At 43.6% G+C, this 21,379-nt stretch overlaps 1 protein-coding gene across 1 annotated transcript in view; it reads left to right on the top strand.

Moving 5' to 3' along the window:
- The window catches only part of me1 (malic enzyme 1, NADP(+)-dependent, cytosolic), a 145,023-nt gene that overhangs the window by 93,559 nt on the left and 30,085 nt on the right, over positions 1-21,379 (top strand). The window contains exons 4-6 of the mRNA XM_080720338.1: positions 1,264-1,339; positions 2,643-2,804; positions 21,153-21,256. Coding sequence (XP_080576464.1) covers positions 1,264-1,339; positions 2,643-2,804; positions 21,153-21,256 — 342 coding nt within the window. The remainder of the gene's footprint in view (positions 1-1,263; positions 1,340-2,642; positions 2,805-21,152; positions 21,257-21,379) is intronic.

Here is a 21,379-nt window from a genome sequence, read left to right as displayed (position 1 = left end):
ATTCAGATTACGGATGTTTACAAAAAGAACTATGATGCGCTGCGCCGGTATCAGGATGTGATTGGCTACTCGGAGTTGAGATGCTTTTTATTTTTTTAACCTAAGCCTTTCTGAATTATCACCTGATGGTCACTAGGGGGCTGCGCTGCTGCAGCAACAACACAAAATATAGCAGCCTATAATGCTGCGCACATATATTATATAATTTGCTAAATATCCAGCGTAGCATTTGGGAAGGCACAGCCTCCCCTGGCCTTCATTACACGCCGCCCATGCTTTTGAAGTTTTGATCAACAGTTCAATGCACTTGTTGTTTTGTAGCTGCAGTTGAAGCTTTGTAGCTTTGTAGATTCTGGCTTCCATTGAATACGAATGGTAGCCTGTGGCTTTGTAGCTTCCAGTGTGAAAGCAGCATTAAGACAGAGCTGTCTGTGCCTTATGAATATGGTCAGTTGACCTCAATAAACAGAAATAAGGAACTGACAACAAGGCTTACCTCATCAAGTCAATTCATCAAGGCGTTTTACATGACACTTTTACGTCTCTCTCTCTTTCTTCTTGCCGTATTTCCTTCTCACATACCAGTGCCTTTTAACAGTGTTTCAGACTGTTACCACGCTCAAAGTACCCCCCCCCCCCCCCCCTTCTCTCTCTCTTTTTCCACCTTCGTTTGTCCCGGGATGTGTCAGTGTTTATGAGTAGATTTTTACAAATAGTGATGTTTTTACTGCGCTGGCACACATGGAGGAGATGGTGCCTACAGTACACATCGTAACCAGATGTATTCACTGGATCGGCTGAGGGGCCGGATCCCACACATGGGGCTTATCTCTTTATCATGGGATACTGCTGGAGCAAAGGACACATCTGCCATAGATACAGGGAAGGAGGGAGTATGGGTAGGATGGATGAATAAGAATGTGGGTTGGAGGGTTCAGTGGTCCGCTACAGACTCTCCTCAGAGAGCCTGCTGGGCCTCAGCGTTAGCCTTCCAAGTGTTATCAACATTTAGCTGGTTTATATTTAATGGTGTAGTTTAACAGACAGCTGTAAACCCAGTACCCCAACCTTCTCTGAAAGACCTTAAAGTAGTTTTTGTTCCAGCGGATTTGTATTTATGTCAAAGACAGCATTTGAAAATAAATGGAAGTTGTTTTTTGTTGTGTTTCCTATAGTGAAGTGATGACTATTGGATACATCCAGAATGATCTCAAACCCCTCTGTCTTGCTGATCTTCCTCTTTTCTGTGTTGATCTATTCCAGGGGACTTTTTATCACGATTCATGACCGTGGTCACATCTCCACCCTGCTCCAGAGCTGGCCCGAAATGGACATACGAGTAAGTTATTCCTCCACCAGTGACCTATCATCCTCTGTCAACTCGTAAATATTAGACATCAATAAGGCCTTGGTGTTGACACTGGTGAGTATGATGAGTATGCAAGGTGCAACCACTCATCCTGTATCCCAGAGCTGTCTCCAATAGGCAGCAATTTGCAATTCATGACTCAGTCATGTATGGCATGACAAAAGGTGCCAGGTATTCTCGGCATGTCCGATATAGAATGTGCAGCATGAGCCACCTGTTCATGGCTGTCAACAGGATGGCATTTACGTCTCTGCTGCCACACTGCCTCTTACAGATCACAAACTCTTCAAATATGCCCGACTTAACTTCTCAATAAAGGAAGGGCAAACGGGAGCCAAAACATGGACAGGCCTTTTCTGTCAAATACCCCACGCATGAGGTAAATGAGTGAATCCCCATGACAGCAATACAGAACACTTTTTAATAATTTGAATTATGCACGTTAGATATTAAAAGCAGTTAAACCGGCAAAAAATGACGGCATCCCATAAAAGCTGTACGCCAGAGTGTTCTGCGTCACACCATTCAAGCACTTCTCACGATCAGGAACGTTTACTGAAGAATCCAGTGCCTTTGGTGATGACCTTAAATGTTACACAATCAATGTTTTCCTTCTCTATTAATTACGCTCATGAGAACTGTTATTTGCCGCTGCTTAGGTGACGAGTGAGCATAGAGTCAAAGAGCCCGGAGATACAGTGGAAATGGGATTGGGGGCAGGGCTCTGTAGGAACACTGTTATGAGTTAATGGACACACGCTGTGCTGCGCTGGTATTTATTTTCATGTTAAATCCTGTTTACTGAAATATCAAATAGCTCTGCTCTTTCCAGTACGTGTTTCTTTCACCAACGCTAGGTGTTTATCTGCTGCTGTACCAAGGACCAGCGGTCAATTTAAACTGATTATCGTCACTGTCGGGCAGAAACCTTGTATCTCCAAGTTTCAAATGTGTACGTTTTACGTAAAGCAAAGCCCTGCCTCATCATACAAGACTGTCGCACAAAACTAGCGAAAATAGCAGATCTACAAGCACACAGCAATTCACGGTGCGAGGCGCTGTGTGCTTGTAGATCGGCTATTTTCACTAGTTTAAACAATTTTTTTAAATGATAAACACAAAACGAACAGTTTTGGACATACAAGGTTTCCACCCGACAACAACGTTTAACGTTGTTGTCGGGTGGAAACCTTGTATTGTAAGACATAATATGTCTTACAATAACATTAGCATGGCTAGGGGCATTATCACTGACTGTCAGGGTGATTGACAGGCGGTGTGTGTGACAGACGGAGAGAGGATCCTGGGGCTGGGGGACCTGGGCTGCTATGGCATGGGCATTCCTGTGGGCAAGCTGGCCCTCTACACGGCCTGTGGAGGCATGCCGCCGCAACAGTGCCTGCCGGTGCTTCTGGACGTGGGCACAGACAATGAGGTGAGGATATACAATAAACACAACTGTCTGACTGGCGAGTGTCGAATGTAAACATCTACTTTTACATGTTGCGTCCGACAAGTGCTGACACTATACGGTTTAGCAAAACAACTACTTCAAGCGTATACCCATGTAAGCATCCGGAAAATCTTAAACTTTATAATCCGCTGGGCATATCGGAACAAGAACAGCCAGGCACATTCCACAAACACAGTAATTCCTGAGTGCTATTAAAATGTATATTAACTTTTGTCAAATTGCGTAAATAACCGATCTCACAACGGATCGCATTACTAGTATGGGGTTCTGCTATTTCTGCCAATTCTTTGCCTATTTTCACAGAATATTTTAAGACAAGCCCAGAATTGGGACGCTAGCTGGGGTTCATGTGGTTAACTCAGGAGTATGCTGTGTATGACAGTCAGGAAAACCTTCCCACACTCTACAACCAGGAAACACCCTTGTACACGAGTGAGCTAAGCAGCTCCAGTCACAGACGCCAGCTAGGAAAGCACCTCTTTCCTTTGCCAGTCAGTGATGGTACAGTAACTGAGTACATTTACTTTTTTGAGTTTTGTAATTAAGTACATGTTTTGAGTATCTGTACGTTACTATAGTATTTGTATTTTTGGATACTTATGACTTTTACTTTTCAAACTTTAAATACAGAAATGAATTACTCAAATACTGAGGCTGAGCAACTTTGTGCACCACTGCCAGCCAGCCCAGTGGAACACACCCTCCACCTCTCTGTCTCCTGTTTCCCCACTCATGGTATCCATGGTGGTAGAGCCTTCGCTTTCACAGTGGAAAGATGATCCTCTGGCCTGGGCAGGACAGCACGTGTCTGTAGTCTTAAGCTGGAGCTTACTAATAATAGTCTGTGTACACTTCTATATATAAAGGTCTCTGTGTTCTTTTACCATGTCATCCTGGCTGTGGAAAAGGGCGTAGCAGCACCAGATGCCTGCTGCCCACGGCACTACTGAACGTACAGCACAGTACACTGTAAAATCCGCAGTCATTTAACTCTGAAAGTGTTCACACAGGAGGTTGAAGATATTATTCTGTGGGGCCCGATTATATAGGCCTACGAAGGCCAATGCAAAGACGCAAACTGACGAGATGTTGCACCAGGTGGCGTGAATGAGTCGAACTGGGGAAATGTACTTCACTCAAGTTGAAATATCTCATCCTGGGGCGAAGTTCTTCTCTTGAATGAAGCGACACAAAAAACACTGTATCTTCACCTCCTGTGTGTGTGCTTGATAGTGTAAAAAATTACCCTTTTGGATTTGACTGTATACAGTTGGTGCCTACTCAGTCTGACCTGTTTCATGCTGATTGGGGGTGGTGCCGGCTTGGAGAGAGCAAACTGCTTGGGACAGACATACACACAAGCACGCACGCACGCACGCGCACACACACACACACACACACACACACACACACACACACACACACACACACACACACACACACACACACACACAGAAACATATCCACTTTGAGAGTGTACAGATGCAAACAAATTGGCGTATTCATTTTGCATCGGCACAAAGCGGTATAATTTACTTTACCGTTCGAAATAATGATTTGTACAGCTATTTCTATGTTATTTTACCCTCCAAAGCTGACGTCAGCACCAGGAAGTTGCTGAGAAATTCGCTGAGTGCGCATGCGTGGGCGGGCTGTGAATAGGGTCTATTGGATCAATAGGCCCTCAGAAAGCAACCCCTGTAGTTGATTTCAGCACAGGGTAATGTCTGAAGGTAGATGTTAAAGAGATGTTTGCTTATTCTGCAAGGCAAAATAGGGCGAAAGGGCCTCCAGCATATTCTACGTTGAAGCCTGAGACTAGCTCTGACTCACGAGACAAACGGTAGAGCTGAACATATGTCAGAATAAACAAGACAGGCTCTAATTGCACAGCTTCATTGATCTCAGACTTGGCCACTGGCCAGTCTATGACATCATTATGTCATCATGATGTATCTATGACATATGACTTCATATTTGAGCAAGCTTTCAGCCTGATCCAACTGCTTGTGAAGTCCATTATAAAATTCAAGTTAAATTAAAAACAAAATTGTAAAATATAATGTGAAAAACAAATGCATGGAGGCACTTCCTTGCCCATTGACAACATGCACAAGGCATTTGGTGCTGTTCGGCCCAGCGGTTAGTGAGAAGCCCCAGATACACAGACAAACTGTGATCTGTGAATGACAGCAACGTAGAAGACATACCTTTTCATACATCTTCGGTTGAAAAGGACAGAAACAGAACCAAAGAATAATAATATCTCACGAGGCCCTGCCAATGCACCTTGGATGGCCCCCGTGTTTGAGATATCCATGGCCTATTCTGTTGCTCCGACCCAATTCACACTTCATCATACTAAAAGTCCAAGGGCCACATCAGAAAGCCCGAGCCTATGTAATAAAAGAAACATTACAGTCTCCAGTGAAATTTCATAAAAGATATAGCATTACTCCATTATTTCAGTTGGTGGCATTGGATCTGGTGTTTCATAGCGTTATGGTCTACAGACAGGCAGACAGACAGCATTTTACCCTTTCCTATGTTGGCATTCGCGCTACATTTCAAATTCTCCACACTTAGCTGTTTGAGCGCTTGTGCCCCTGGCTCAGGGTGATAATACCAACAGCAGAGGCCCACGGTTTCGGGTGCGGAACAATAATTTTTATTGTCTTTACAACATGACTTTAACAAGCTTTCTCAGACTCTTTGATCCACAGTCGTTTCTGCGTGTGTCCTCAGACCACTTTGTACCTGTTGCCAGCAATGGAATGAATGGATCTGGAACTGTGTGTGTGTGTGTGTGTGTGTGTGTGTGTGTGTGTGTGTGTGTGTGTGTGTGTGTGTGTGTGTGTGTGTGTGTGTGTGTGTGTGTGTGTGTGTGTGTGTGTGTGTGCGTGCGCGCGCTAGTGTGATCTGTGAGTTAGGTGTTCTTCCATACACTTTTAGTCAGCCCTACAAGAGTGGCAGAGGCTTTTCCAATCCGGATATTCAGGTCTGTTTCCAGAGACAGGATGTATGAAATGACCACGGTACGTAAAATCATGGACGACAGCCTCGAGTATAAATCGGACAGTAAATAATGTTGTGTTCCTGTAACGTCAAGCACAGAGGTGTGATTCCATTCTTAATGGGTTGTGATTGGGGAAAATGTGGTTTTCTTTCTCACTCTCTCTGAGGAGATGCGCCTGCAGTTGTTGTCCATTCGGTTAAAGTGGTTGCAGATGTAAAGCTCCAGGAGCACAGAGAAGCAGACCTATTTATCACACACACACACACACGCACGCACGCACGCACGCGCACGCACGCACGCACGCACACGCACGCACACGCACGCACACCCACACACCTCTATAAGGAGCTGTTAGGGTTTACGACATCCAGGCAAGGCACGCTCTCCTTACAAATTCCCCTTACTTGCCAGAGAAGGAGAATGGACTAGGAAATGGCTGTTGAAGAGACAACCGTGCTCACACACACACACACACACACACACACACACACACACACACACACACACACACACACACACACACACACACACACACTCTCGCATAGACAGGCATGCACCGGCCCATGTATACAGTACTTCACACAAATTCACCTAAGTGCACAGCCACACTCATATCGTGCACTCGTTTTCAGGCATCAGTTAGACTGTGTGTGTGTGTGTGTGTGTGTGTGTGTGTGTGTGTGTGTGTGTGTGTGTGTGTGTGTGTGTGTGTGTGTGTGTGTGTGTGTGTGTGTGTGTGTGTGTGTGTGTGTGTGTGTGTGTGTGTGTGTGTGTGTGTGTGTGTGTGTGTGTGTGTGTGAGAGAGAGAGAGAGAGAGAGAGAGAGAGAGAGAGAGAGAATGTATTTTCTGCGTGCGTGCGTGGTTGTGTGCATGTGTTCGCTGATAATGCAACCAGAAGAGAGGTATTTATTTAAAAGTGTATTTGGCTGAGGTAGACTGTAACATTTTTCTATTATTCTAAAGAGATGACAAGCCAAATGAGATGTAATGGGATAAATGGAGTGGCAGTGCGGCATGGTTCTGACCTGCATCATCATATATGGAAGGAAGGCATGCCAGTCCTTCACCCCTGGTACCCTGCAGCCCAGGCTGAAAGACTGTCATAGGGACTGAAAGGGTGGGAGGCAGTAGGTAGCTAATTACTGAAATGACTGTCATTACAGGATTATTTTAGAAAGAGAGAGAGAAAGAGAGACAGTCACATGCACACACAGCTTAAGATGACAGCTTTCAGTAGACAGACTATACATGTACAAAGACAGTCTATGCATTTTATTTAAAGCTATACTATGTAAGTTGCTCCACTACTGGTCATTTTTCGCCCGGAGTCGACACGGACCACCAAAATGGGGCCGCAAACTACCGCGACCGCCTCCGCCTCGCCGATACGAATCCGTAGAGCCGTCTCCCGTCATTTGTAGACCAGAATTGGGGGAGTATCAGGCAAGATTCCTTCACCAACGTAAACACTGTTGCTGACGGAAGCTACTGAAGAGACGGCAAGACATGCTGTAATTGGCCGGTGGTGTATGATCCGCGCTGTGATTGGCCAACGTATATACAACGTATATGGATGATGCAGATGATGTAATTTTGCCGGGAAATACAGCCCCTATCACAGCCACACGGGCGCAGTAGATCACATATAAAGAAAAGGCTTTTGGGGCTGAAATTAACAGAGTGGGTGTTCTAAAACTTTCGCGATTTAATAGTTAGGACAATTTTAAGATTTGTTTTATTAAAAAAGTTACATAGTATTAGCTTTAACAAAATACTAACTTAAAAGATTGATGTATTGTTTATTTAGACTAAACCTAGTCATTTAGAGTAATTGATTTGAATCTGTTGTTCTTGCCACTTACTAAGGTCAAGAACACTCATGTCTCAACGATTTTTTTTCCATGTCTGTCTTTAATAACAGTTCATTTTTTGTTTTTGTCGCATGACTTCATGGTGAATGAAAACGAAGAAAATACTTGATGAACTGAAGTTATCAGAAGATTAATAATGGCAAATCCATTCATAAACACTCACAGTATATCATCCAAGTGTCTTGTAGATTTACAATTTAAAACACTTCCGGTGTGAGTGATTATAATCAGAATTTTTATATAGTTTTGCTGTTCTTGTATTACCCTTTTCTTTGTTATTGGATTCTTCATTCAACATGAACGCATGTGGCAAGTCAAGACATCACAGGATGAGTAATTGGTACAAAGAAGTGACGTATTCCTTTAACCTCTGGGTTTCTAAATTATTATATGACCCGAGTTCAACTATTACGTAGTGGATCGCTGACCCACTTCTTTTCAAGCTGCATGCACGTGCGCCCCACATGCACATGCGTGCACGCGCGCGCCAAGATGTGTTGACGGCATGGTCAACACTTCAATCGCCCTACCTGGCTGCTTTGCATAACAATACTCGGGCATGCCTCACTATACGTCCTCACAGCAGCAGTATTATTATCTGCTATGTGTGCCTGGCTAACGTGCTTAGCTACACTAAAAGACCTCAGACAGTCAGATAAAACTAAGCATGTTACAACCGATAGAATTAGATGGGGTTGATGCGCATGGGGAAAAGCAGGAAATACACATGCACATAGTACTGTACACACACACGCACACACACACACGCATGCACGCACGCACGCACGCACGCACGCGCGCACACACGCACACACACACAAGCTCAAAGAAATGAAAGCTGATGAAGTCATCCTAGACAATGTGGTGCTTGTGTGCTGGATGAACTTTCCTGTGTCCAAAGTGGGGAGTCCTGTACCTCAGACAGGTCTATTGCCTGTTTCATCTCTGGCACTGTTTCTACAGAGCCAGTGCAGTTATTTTTTGCGGGTTGCGACGCATTGTGAGCTTGTAGATCTTGGTGAAGAGATTTGGTGTAGACTGAAAAGGCAGTCCAAGTACAGAGCCAACTCATGTCCAGTTTATTACATCTAAGTGGTATTTGGGGGTGCCGATAGCTGAGTGGTTAAAGTGCAATATGTTCTGATGCCTGACAGTGAATTCCTGGGCCTGGTGAACCTCGCTGAATGTCACTCCCCGACTCTCTCTAGGTTTCTTGTCTCTCTACATTGTGACTATCAATAAAGGCAAGAAAACAAATCAAAACTTTTATCAGCTCTTTTTAATCCATAATATTTGAAGCTGGGTTAACAAATCCTAACTGTGCGGCCATACACAATGGCTAATCCCCTCTGAAAGACATGGTTCTGTAAAACACAAAGGACAGCTCAGCTAATCAACAGCAGATTATCTCAAACAGAAAGACAACACATGTCAACAGTTCACTCCTACGTCAACGAGGTCAGACTAAATTGCACTGACTAACTTGCACTCAGTCCAATTCTCTCATGTTTGAAGTCAGTTTGGTTAGAAATGTTGGCACAGTGGAGTAAATTATCAAAAGAAGATAGGAATACTTTGACCACTTGAATGGGGTGTAAATGAAATCATTTTGTTTCAATGATTTGTTTCAAATGTTAAATAGCTCTGTATTCATGAAGTAATCATTGTATTTTTTGGAGTGTTCAGTAACGGGTCTTCTGTTGCTCCATCACTTTAAAATACATTTTCAGGTCGAGATACCAATTGTATCCAATCCAGAGAGGGTAACACTTTATATTAACTATTCATTATAAGTAGTTAATAGACAAATAATAAACTATTTGTTAATGAGTTATCAATGTCTTGTTCAATATGTGTTAGCAGTTAAAAAGTGTTACCAAAAATGGGAATTGGAACACTATCACATTGAAGCTGATAAATGGGTTCTCTCTCCTGATTGGATGAAATTGGTGACCCACCTGAAAATGTATTTATGTATTAATCAAAGAAGTGGAGACCCTGGCCCTGTTACTGAAAACACACTGATATGTGATGATAACTATCAGAGTGTAGAGCTTTAACCTTTTAACTCATACAGTGCCGCCGGCCACAAGGGGCGCTAGAGTGCCAGAAATTTCTCTATAGACCTTCGCTCTAGCTTCCGTCGACACTGTCCCAAGTGCCTTGGGATTTCACTCCAGCCAATGCTATGGGTGACTAGAGGAGGAAGCTAGCTGACACGTAGCCAAAATGCTAACCCATTTAGAAGCCCGATCTAAAGCTATTTCAGTCGCAAAAAAACTTTCTCTTTGGGTCTGGGAACACAATCCGGCGCGACTACGGCCCGTGTATGGCCGAGTGTTGGCCCGGACCATGGATGGACGTTTAGACCGGGGCTTCGTTGAGGCCTCCGATTAAATAATTAATTTTATTAAATATCCCGGACTAGTTCGGGATAGGCACCCTGGAATACATCGCGCCGCCGACAGTATAGATTGAGTTTTTTTGGGTCCATGCTCAAGCTCCCTCAGCCCTATGTTCCCTCAGCCTTATGTTCCCTCAGCCTTATGTTCCCTCAACCCTATGTTCCCTCAGCCTTATGTTCCCTCAGCCCTATGTTCCCTCAGCCCTATGTTCCCTCATCCCAAAATAGGACCCTATGTTCCCTCAGCCCTATGTTCCCTCAGACCAAAAATCTCAGTCCCCCATGGCATTGTTTCCGACGTCTCATTGTTCTGACGCCCCATTCATCCGATGATGGTGAATGCTAACCTAGTGAATGCTAACCTGGTGAATGCTAACCTGCCGACGCTGTTGAATACTAACCTGGTGAATACTAACCTGGTGAATGCTGACCTGCCAACGCTGGTGTATGCTAATCCGTGAATTCTGACCTGCCGACACTGGTGAATGCTAACCTTTTGAATGCTGGTGAATGCTAACCTTGTGAATGCTGACCTGCCGATGCTGGTGAATGCTAACCTGGTGAATGTTAACCTGAAGAATGCTAACTCTTTATATGCCCATATATGGAGATCCCTGATGTCATCATTATTAAGGCCATATCTGTGAATGCATGGGTAACAGGGATCTCCATATATGGGTAACTGGTCCAATATATATTAATAAAGGATAACATAAATTAAAAGTTCACATATGGGTATTCCCAGATGATGCCCTGTTAGGGGAACCACACCAACAGAATCCATATATGGCCAACACTGGTGGCCAAGACAGATGGCGTGACCTTGCCTAGTAAGACGCCCTTAATGGGACATCGGAACAATGAGATGTCGGACCAATGCCACGGCACCGTCTATTTTAGGCTGAGGGAACATAGAGCTGAGGGAACATAGGGTCTATTTTTGGGTTGAGGGAACATAGGGCTGAGGGAACATAGGGTCTATTTTGGAATTGAGGGAACATAGGACTGGGGGAAACATAGGGTTGAGGGAACATAGGGTATAATAAATTGTTAGGGAGTGAGGGAACATAGGGCTGAGGGAACATAGGGCTGAGGGAACATAGGGTTGAGGGAACATAGGGCTGAGGGAGCTTGATCATGACCCCGTTTTTTTGGGGGGGCTCTAAACTTTATTTTAAACCATTTTCAATGGAATAAATCGTCAGACCATCTAGCGTCTCTCGTTGGTAAGCGCTGGACGAGCAAGGACCACCCACGTTGCTCCAAGCAGCTCGGGGTAAGTAAAATAGCAAATAAAATATTGTATTGGATTGAAATAAAGCCGAACTTGTTCGGGATAGGCACTTATAGGGTTAACACATTTCTTTTGTTTTAATATAACTTTAGACTGCATTGTACTGTATATCAAATAACAAAATTCTACAAGCTCACAACACCCTATAAGTGCCGCACCGTTAGTTTATACTGTAGGTATACTATTTTTGCTGAAATGTTCACAAAATTTCACCTAATATTCAACCAACTTCGCTCATAATAAGGACACTATCGTTTATGTGGTTAAGTAGAATAAATGGAATTACACACAAACCATTATATTTTCAGATATCGGATGAACCAAATCTAAATGCACATTTTGTTTTTGTTAGCCTGACACAATGTTTTCCATGTTCACCTTTTCATAGGCTGTCAACTGAATAGGCCTAAGGAGGTAACGGTGGTAGCATACACTAGTGTGATATACGGATGGCTGGCCTGTGCATATCCAAACAACAAAAGCCGACTGAATATTTCTGAACACGTTTTGGAAGCAATCCATCATCGTTGGAGACGTGAGATTGCTTTCTGTTATGCTAACATTCCATTGCTAAAAGGAAACGGAATGTGATGATGACTGCTTCCAGTGATTCTGTATACATGACCTTTGCACCTTTTTTGTATGAAAGTTAATTACTAAAGTTGAACTGTTCAAACTTTTGCCCTGAAGATGCAGAGTACAAAAAGATAGTCTTAACTCGAAGCATTGCTACATGCAACCATGTCATCCTTTCCATTGTAAACAAGGTAAAGAAGAAACGGTCTGAAAGACAGGTCTCAGGTTTTGAACACATTCTAAGTTTTCTGGGCAAATACTTCAACTGGGATGAGTATAGCGCCTTTCAGACGGGTTTACGCGCCATAGTAATTCATTTTCAATGAGAGGCGGGCGTTTATTTGGGACGCGTGGAGAAGTTGAGGAGTGGAGAGGCGGGCGGGCACGCCGCACCGTCCCATGAAAATGTCACCCGCGCGCACGCGCTTGCGGTGGCAAGAGCTGGATTGTGGTCATCTATAGCCCCTTTTCTACTACAGGGCCGAACCAGAACTAGAACCAGAACTTTTCAGAACTAAGAAATTTGATCATATGATGCGTTTTGCATCACTAGTACATGCTGAAATACTAAAATATCTCAAAACATAGATTGAACACAAAAAATAACTCAGGATTGTGTTGATCGTGTTCCAAACAACAATAAAATAAGATCGGGTTGTCCCAGAGGTGAAATGGTCCTTTAAGTTTCCATATAACCAGACCCAACCGGGAAGATCCAAAAAAGAAAAGAAAAAAGAGTCTGGTACTCTTAAAAGGTGCTAGCACTACTTACATCATTTATCATGCGACAAACAAACGGTCTGACAACAGACCAGAAGAGACTCATTTTAAAACTATTGAATTTGCATTCACTTTGAGTGCCATCGTTTTGCCATAACTAATGTAGATTAACTGCCAAGGCTTTTTCCTATTATATTTACCAGATTTTTGATGGCTACGTGCATGCGCCCATTGTACGCGTGGCGGCTCCCGTCCACGGTTGCGAAAGTATTTTCTTTCACGTGGAGAAGAAAAAATGCAACCGCCATGATCTGTGTGTAAGTTATGACCAAACGCGCTACAGTATATGGGAAAAGACGCGGAGATAATATGCCGGTATGCATTTTTCTGCAGACAGGATGAATACAAGTGAATGGCCAAACGGAAGTTGCCGGAAGTGGCTTTCGGGAGGCATCATGGGAAACTCACGGGGGCTGTTGGTCACCATGGTAACCAGCTGTGGACGTCTTAAACAGGGCCAGCAGCGCTTCTGGCCCCTCCCATGTGTTCCCAGAACTCAAGTTTAGTACTACCTCAAGAGCAGGACCGAAAAAAAGTTAGGTAATCTGAAACCGGGCCGTGCGCAATGGGAACAAAACCAGAAAAAAATATATATGATAGGTTCAGGTTCTGGAAAGTTCTGGTTCCACCTCCTAGTGGAAACTTTTGTGACCCGCCCAGTGTTTACTCGCGGAGCGATTGTGTTTGTGTCTCCACCATGGTGTGATCCCTGCTGATCCGTGCGTGTCGTTAAGACGTCCCTGTAGGAACCCTGCCTCTGTCTGTGTCTTTGACAACATGAGGGTCACTTTGACAACCCATTTAGAATGGGTACACATTATTGTGTATCATTATTTTTTGCTTTAACTATTGAAAAATAGCAGATATACAAGCTCACAGCACTGCGAGCTTGTAGATCTGCTATTTTTGAAAAAAAACGTGAAAATTTGAATTTTGACCCGATTCTATAAGTGTCTTTTGAATCCTTCTAAGATTTTTTGAAAAACCTATGTTTCTATGTCAGCTGTTATGTTCCTGGACTAGGGTTTCAGGGAACACAACAAAAACGGGGAGACGCAGTCAAAACAAAGTTTAAACAATTTATTAAATAATTAAAGTTGAATAAACATACCAAAATGAAGAGTGAGGTGTGGAAGTCAGTCAAGTCAGTAGTGGAGTGCATGGATGGATGAGTGAGAGATGTAGTGTGTGAGTGTTGCATGTATTAACAGAAATGGCAAAATAAGGGGAATGGTGGGAGAGGAGAATGCCTGGGTCAACTGCCTCCCGTCTGAAATGCTCTTAATTGTGAAGGTGAAGGGAACATCAGCTCTTCGATTTTTTTGAAAAATGTTATGCGATATGCATTATGTCTAGAATGTTTACATATTTTATTTCCTGCACTGCACTAGCCTGGTTCCAGACCCTGAATCACTAGCCACGCCCCTTTAAAAAATTGTTTCAGCGATTCAGGGGTCTGGTGGTGCTCTCTTTGAAGTGGTTTTCCTCGGTTGAAATTCCGAACGGCAAATCAGTGTCGCTTCAACTTGATGACGTCGGGGCTTGTGAGCAGCATGGGTGGGGTTTTCCCAGAACTCAAGTGCGATTCCAAGTAACCCAGCACCAGCACCACCGCCGGACCGTACCACACATTCCCAAACATAAACATTGCGTCGCCTGCCGCAATAATATGCGATCGTATCGATCTCGCTATGAAACATCTGTAGCAGACATGTTTTGTTGTGTTTGATTACTAGTTCATAGCGCTCCTATTCTGCCTGTTTCTGTGGTTAGCAAGCAACAGGCTAGCAGCCAGCCACATAACACCAATAACAACTTCGTTATCTGCTTTGCTACTGTTGTGATTGGTCAGGTGGTGAACCAATCGCAGAAGACTGCCTCTTTGGCAACGCCCATCCCAGAAACTGCTGTAGATGAAAGCACTTTCAGACTGAATAATGGAGTGAAACGAAATGGCTGAGTGTCAGGCTAGCACTGCACCTGAACCTTCTGAGGGGACTCTAATGTTGATTAAAACTAGAACTCAGTCAGTAGAGCACAAATCTCTGCCAGGAGGCATGCCCTTACAATAACAATACTGATATTGTGAATAACCATTTGTACATCATCTATATTAGATGCGTATCCCATAACCTCGAGGGATGATTGAGAACACTGTTGTCGTAAACCGATATTCGAGAATGAAGGTCCTTGGCCTGCTATAGGACAATTTCCTGTTTGTAAACAAGAAAGGATGCGCGCGCATCAACGGGGGTGCACATAGAGGGCGCTAATGCGCGCAGCAGCTCTAGTCAAGTTAAGACTATGATAAAAATTGGTCTTCACGAGTTTAATCAAAGTAGATTAAATATGCATTGTTTGTAATAACTTGTTCACTGATTTAAAATGGTGTTTCAGAGTTGGATTAGTCTTTCATTTAATGTGCCTATAATTAAAATGCTACAAGGTTTAAACTAAGGGGCTCTTGACAGTGTGGCATATCTTCAGAATATACAGTAGGCTACAAGTCTCATAAAGGAGCAATTATGCGTCCAGCCAGGGTAATTAATATGTTAATTTGCGCTGATCGTTCGGTTTTGTTATGTGTGAATGTTTTTGATTGATATGTGAGCACACTCATTGTCACAAGCAGTCGAGCACACACAGTGGTGGGGAAAAGTAGCCTACTCAAATCGTCAAATGTTTTACTTAAGTAAAAGTATCAATACATAAAATCCTGGAATTCACAAACATCTTTTGAAAATAGCAGAGGACTCATTGTGAGCTTTATTTGTAGATAATCTATTTTCAAATGGCCTTGATAGCCTGATTATTTATACTTTAGCTATAAATTCTTAATAGCTAAAGTATTTTGTAATCATAATAAAAAACTACAACGTAGTAGGCTAAATTGTTCAAATACCTAAATGTAGTGGTGTAAACATTTGAATCCGAGATAAAGTGGAGCAGAAGTAAAAGTATTGGATACTCAAGTAAAGTACAATATCTCAAAACTGCTGTAGCCTACTTAAGTACAGTATACTTAGTAAATATACTTAGTTACTTTACACCACTGCATGCACGCACGCATGCACACACAGACAGCCTCTGAAATGTATTGATTGATTGAAGAGTTTGCAATAGGAAAAAGTAGTTTCATGACAGCGCAAATTACTGGTACAAGGTCAACTAAAAGGAGATCCTAGTAAGCTTTATGGCTTATTTACACAGTAACCACACCACAGGAAAGACAGACGGATATAACGAGTAGCCTTTGGATAACATTACAAAAGCAGAAAAGGAAATACAAAAAAAATGGGGGGCTTAGTCTATTTACAAGTCACTAACTAGTATGACTAGCATTCTTTGGCTGCAGTTACTAAGGGCCTAAAGGTAAAGTAAAGTAAAGCATACATTATCAGAACATTCAACCATGTAATCACTAATCGTTCACTTGAAGGCAGTCTGTTCTCTGACTGAAATGAGCTACTTTAGGACCACCGGAACCCCCTTTTGATGGCCTGTAGCCACAATATTCTTCTCTTTTTATGAAATGGATGAGAACCCCTCGGAATATTAAACATTTTCCACCATCCTTTGATTTATTGGCGCGATTTACTGCACAACAACTTCTGGTCATGTTTGTTTTGTAGCGATAGCATCCAGTCTGATCCGAGTCCCAACCAAAACACAGCATAAAGCTTACTACGGACGGGTACTGCTTTTTACCATTGACATGCACACTCTTTTGTGATGACGTTGCACGGAAATTTCCCCATTAGTGTGCACAAAAATGTGACACTGATTGGCCTAGTATTGTGCAAGGTTAGCCATGGAGAAACACACGCGCAGACACAAAGGGCCAATCACAGACTCACACAGACATAGAGTTATGTTGTGTCAGGCTGTTGAACTCAGGTAAAGCTCTGATAATGTGTCTGTAGATCCCAGATGAAATGCAATATATCACTGCTAAGCAGGCAGCATCCTCTTCCAACAAACTTCTTGGCTCGCTCTCTTTCTCTCTCACACAGACACACGCACACTCACACGCGCACATGCACACACACATGCCCATTGACCTCTGCTTCTAATCTTGCCCTGTGCACTGCATCCGTCACATCCCACAAAGTCCTGAAGTACCAAGGTTAAAGTTCAACCGTGTTCCCCCTTCATCTCTCTCAGCACTTCACTGTGAATGAGCAGAGAAGCTACTGAGATGAGAGACTTGCAACACAGGAGGTTTTTATGAGCATGCGCTCAATATGGCCTTCATACTTTACATTCCATTTACTTCAGTCTGAGAGTATAAATTCTCTTTGTTTTGGCTTTTCTTTGGTGTTGGACTGTTTAGTTCATTTGGATTTGACATACAATGATACAATGCCTTCTCCTGAGGCTGAGATACTCTCATCTTTTACATTCTTTGAAACACTCCCATCCCATCTCTCTGCAACAGATGCTTGAAATCATTTACAGGTTTAACAGGTAGGATTACTCGCCTTCTAGGCTTTAGTAAAACTCTGGCAGTACAGTTACTCAGCGCCTATCCATCTTGAATCTGGTCATCACTAAAAAATATTATATGCCAGGATGGAACGCAACAAGAAAGGCCAGTTAACGACTCCAAACAAAATGTCAAGCATGACATGGCACTAAATGAAGCCGGGTGTATTACACAGCCTCTGAAATCAAATCATGCAGTGAGTAATGACGATAATACTCTTCATACTCAAACAAGGGGAAAAAAATATTTATTTCACCTTTTCCTTCACTTCAGCCCAGTCCAACATGGCTTTGGCTCACGAGGAGGGTATTGGTGTATTTTGGCCAAAGTCAAAGGAGTTTTATTCTATAACCAGCCAGCATTATCATTTGAAACTTCAATTAAGTTTGATTGTGTGAAGTCTAGGTGTATTTCAGTCACAGAGACGTTGGAACCCACAGACATGTTTTTCCACCGAAAAAAAAAGAAACAACATTCATGTTTTATTTCCAAGAGGGAATTACTGCTACAAATGATTCATATCAAGCAGAGAAGAGAGCGAAACGTACCTCCAACTCCAAGGTTTCTTTTGTATGACTGGTCACATAGTAATTCACTCATCACCCGTGTAATGATGATCTCTGCCTTGAGGTGGATTCAACTAGTCGAGTGCATTCAAAATGACAGAGAGAGAGACAGGTTTACATGGAGACATATGTTGATTTTATCTGAACTGATGGGAGGCTTCTCAAGGCTTTGGGATCAGACACACATGGTACACATTACAGCATGCAGAGGTCGCAGGCAGAGGTACAGGTGTGTGTGTCCGTGTGCCTGTGCGTGTGTGTGCATGTATGTGTGTCCGTGTGTGTTTCATTCTACAGTATATCCTCTATCTCCGTATTTGAGCTGGGACTGGTTACAAAACATACTGTATGAGACGGTGCTTATTAAAGCTTGTATGTTCCCAGGGTTTACCATATCAGTCACCGCACAGGAAGGTATGGTTGCAGCTAAAATCAAGGCTAAAATATGGGACCTGTATCTCTCTCTCTCTCTCTCTGTCTCTCTCTCACACACACACACACACACACACACACACACACACACACGCATGCGCGTACTGTATATACGCACACACACACGCACGCACGCACACACACACACACACACACACACACACACACGCACACGCACACGCACACGCACGCACACACACACACGTAAGGGTCCACATGTTTTATGTTTTATATATTACAAAATATATAATTAAATATATATAATAAAAGTTATTTTTCTGTTGTTGTTGGTAGTCATGGCTGCTTGTTCCCACCTGATATCATGTGGGAGTCCAGACCGCTTCAACAATAGTTAGACTGTTAGAGTATCCATCGGTTTATATATCATATCCTGTGTAGTATGCATGCATAACATAACATAACATAACATAACATAACATAACATAACACCAGTAAGACTCCCTAATCGGGAGATAAGCGACCGTAGGTGGCTTATCTCCACAAATAGGGCAAACATTTGTTTTTCCAAAATCTTCCTGATCCATGTTGATGACATGAGTGTAGACATGCTGTGTAGTGATATTCGTGATTTTAGGGCAAAAACTGTAGGAGCAGTGTCCAGAAATGTGTTTTAAAAATCGGCCTGAAGGTGGCGCTAGAATAGGGCCATGTGAGAAATGAGGGGTGGGGTGTCCGCGTTGCCTTGGCGGACGAATAGGTACCGGCCCCGGCTCTCCCGGACCCTCCTAGCCCGAGTTACGGCATTTTATGTGCGCTGCAGTGGCAGGGGGTCCTCCACTGGGGGCGCTACCACTTTTGCATCCGTTCTGGAGCACCAGGAGTCAGTGGTCCCCGGGAATTCCCCGTGAGCAGCCCCGTTGGGGTGGTCATTTGGTCATTTTTGCACATTTGGTCATTTTTTACATCTGGGGGTCCCCCAGGGACCTGGGGGTCCCTGGAGCTCCGGGGGTCCTTGGAGGTTGTAGTTTGGCAGGCAAGGAGCGTGTGTGCAAAATTTGGCATGGATCAGACGGACAGACTGACTCACTCACTCACTCACTCACAGTTTGTGCAGGTTTTGATAGTAAGTGCGACCTACGGTCGCAACAAGAACAGGGTGTCACAACTACCTGTCACTGCACACTGGAGGTGATAGTGAGGTGCCTACTGTAAGTTGCTAGCACTGCTGATCTCTTGCGCTCTTCAAGACTGCAAGACATCAATCTGTACACTCTTTCAGATCAATGCCTCAAAGTTACAGTCACTAGGTGTAACCAGTAAGACTCCCTAATCTGGAGATAAGCGACCGTCAGGTTGCAGCGTGATTTTAGGCCAAAATGTGTAGGAGCAGTGTCCAAAAATGTGTTTGAAAAAATCGGCCTGATGGTGGCGCTATATGGGACAGATCCATGTTGATGAGATGAGTGTAGACATACTGTGTACCGATTTGCGTGATTTTATGGCAAAATCTGTAGGAGCAGTGTCCACAAATGTGTTAGAAAAAATCGGCCTGATGGTGGCGCTATATGGGACAGATCCATGTTGATGACATGAGTGTAGACATACTGTGTAGCGATTTGCGTGTTTTTAGGGCAAAATCTGTAGGAGTAGTATCCAAAAATGTGTTTTAAAAAATCGGCCTGAAGGTGGCGCTAAATGGGACAGATCCATGTTGATGGGATGAGTGTAGACATACTGTGTACCGATTTGCGTGGTTTTAGGGCAGAAATTGTAGGAGCAGTGTCCAAAAATGTGTTTGGCAAGAATCGGCCTCATGGTGGCGCTAGAAGAGGGCCATATGAGAATTGATGGTTGTGGTTTGGCAGGCAAGGAGTGTGTGTGCAAAATTTGGCATGGATCGGGGCAATGGTTGCGGAGATATGAGCAGGGCAAAAGTGTGACGTACCGGTACGTGTGACAGACTGACTGACGGACTGACAGACTGACTGACAGACGGACAGCTGGTCGAGGTTTTGATAGTAACTGCGACCTGACGGTCGCAATAAGGCTTAGTACACCTACACCGTGCAGGGTCATGAAGGTCATGTACTGTATATCTATGGCAGATACAACTAGCTGACTGGATACACTAATGACATTAAAAGATGGACATCATCAAAATGGTCTGGCGTTTAAAGTGCCACTTCACCTCTGGGACAACCTTATTTCATTTTATTATTGTTTGGGACACAATCAACACAATCCTGAGTTATTTTTGTGTTCAATCTGTTTTTTTTTATATTTTAGTATTTCAGCATGTACTAGTGATGCATTTTGCATCATATGATGCAAAACGCATCACTGATGATGCAAAATGCATCACCCCTGTGTTCTTGCATGTAGCCTTTGTTTGAAATGGTGGGACAATGGACAAAGCAGCTCTTTTCTCCTCTCCTGTCCTGTGTCTTCTTTCCTCCTCTTCCTGCTCTCACCTGCTCTCTCCATCTCGTCTCCAGGCAGGCACGTGTCGTGCACACATAGACATCAAAGAGGGCTTGAGCCCCTGCCCTTTTATCCGTCTGTAAAAAAGTGCCCTCCCCAGACCATGAATCTAGTTTTTACTATGGTGAAAGAAATGCAAATGCCCTCTTTCCATGCCACACCTGAAGAGAATTGCCTTGTCCAAACTCTCCCTATACCTTCTCTATGTAGAAATCCATACCATACACCACATCTCCAGTAATGACTTGATTATGTTCTTGACTTATTTAGTTCAGTGTGGTAGCAAGCACCGAAAATAGCCGACCTCCAAGCGCACAACGTGTCGCAGCACGGCACGTTGTGAGCTTGGAGGTCTGCTATTTTCGATATTTTCACCAAAAGGCCCTTTTCGAAATTTCAGCCCCTGCCTCTCTAACATTCTCTGCACGTCCCTGTCTCCAGGAGCTGCTGAAGGATCCTCTCTACATTGGGCTCAGGCATAAGCGGGTGCGCGGCCAGGCCTACGATGACCTGGTGGAAGAGTTCATGAAGGCTGTGTCAGACAGGTATGATGACGCTGTCCCTAAAACGCACCGCTCATCTCCTTTATGATGTCTGATATTTCCATTTTGATAGAAACACCACATGGAGCTCTGAAATGAAATAGGCTAAGCTGTCTAGCGTGCCTA

Source organism: Nannobrachium achirus, assembly GCF_963921795.1.
Source record: "Nannobrachium achirus genome assembly, chromosome: 2".
NCBI classification, from domain to species: Eukaryota; Metazoa; Chordata; class Actinopteri; order Myctophiformes; family Myctophidae; genus Nannobrachium; species Nannobrachium achirus.
This window is presented reverse-complemented; position numbering and strand designations above follow the sequence as displayed.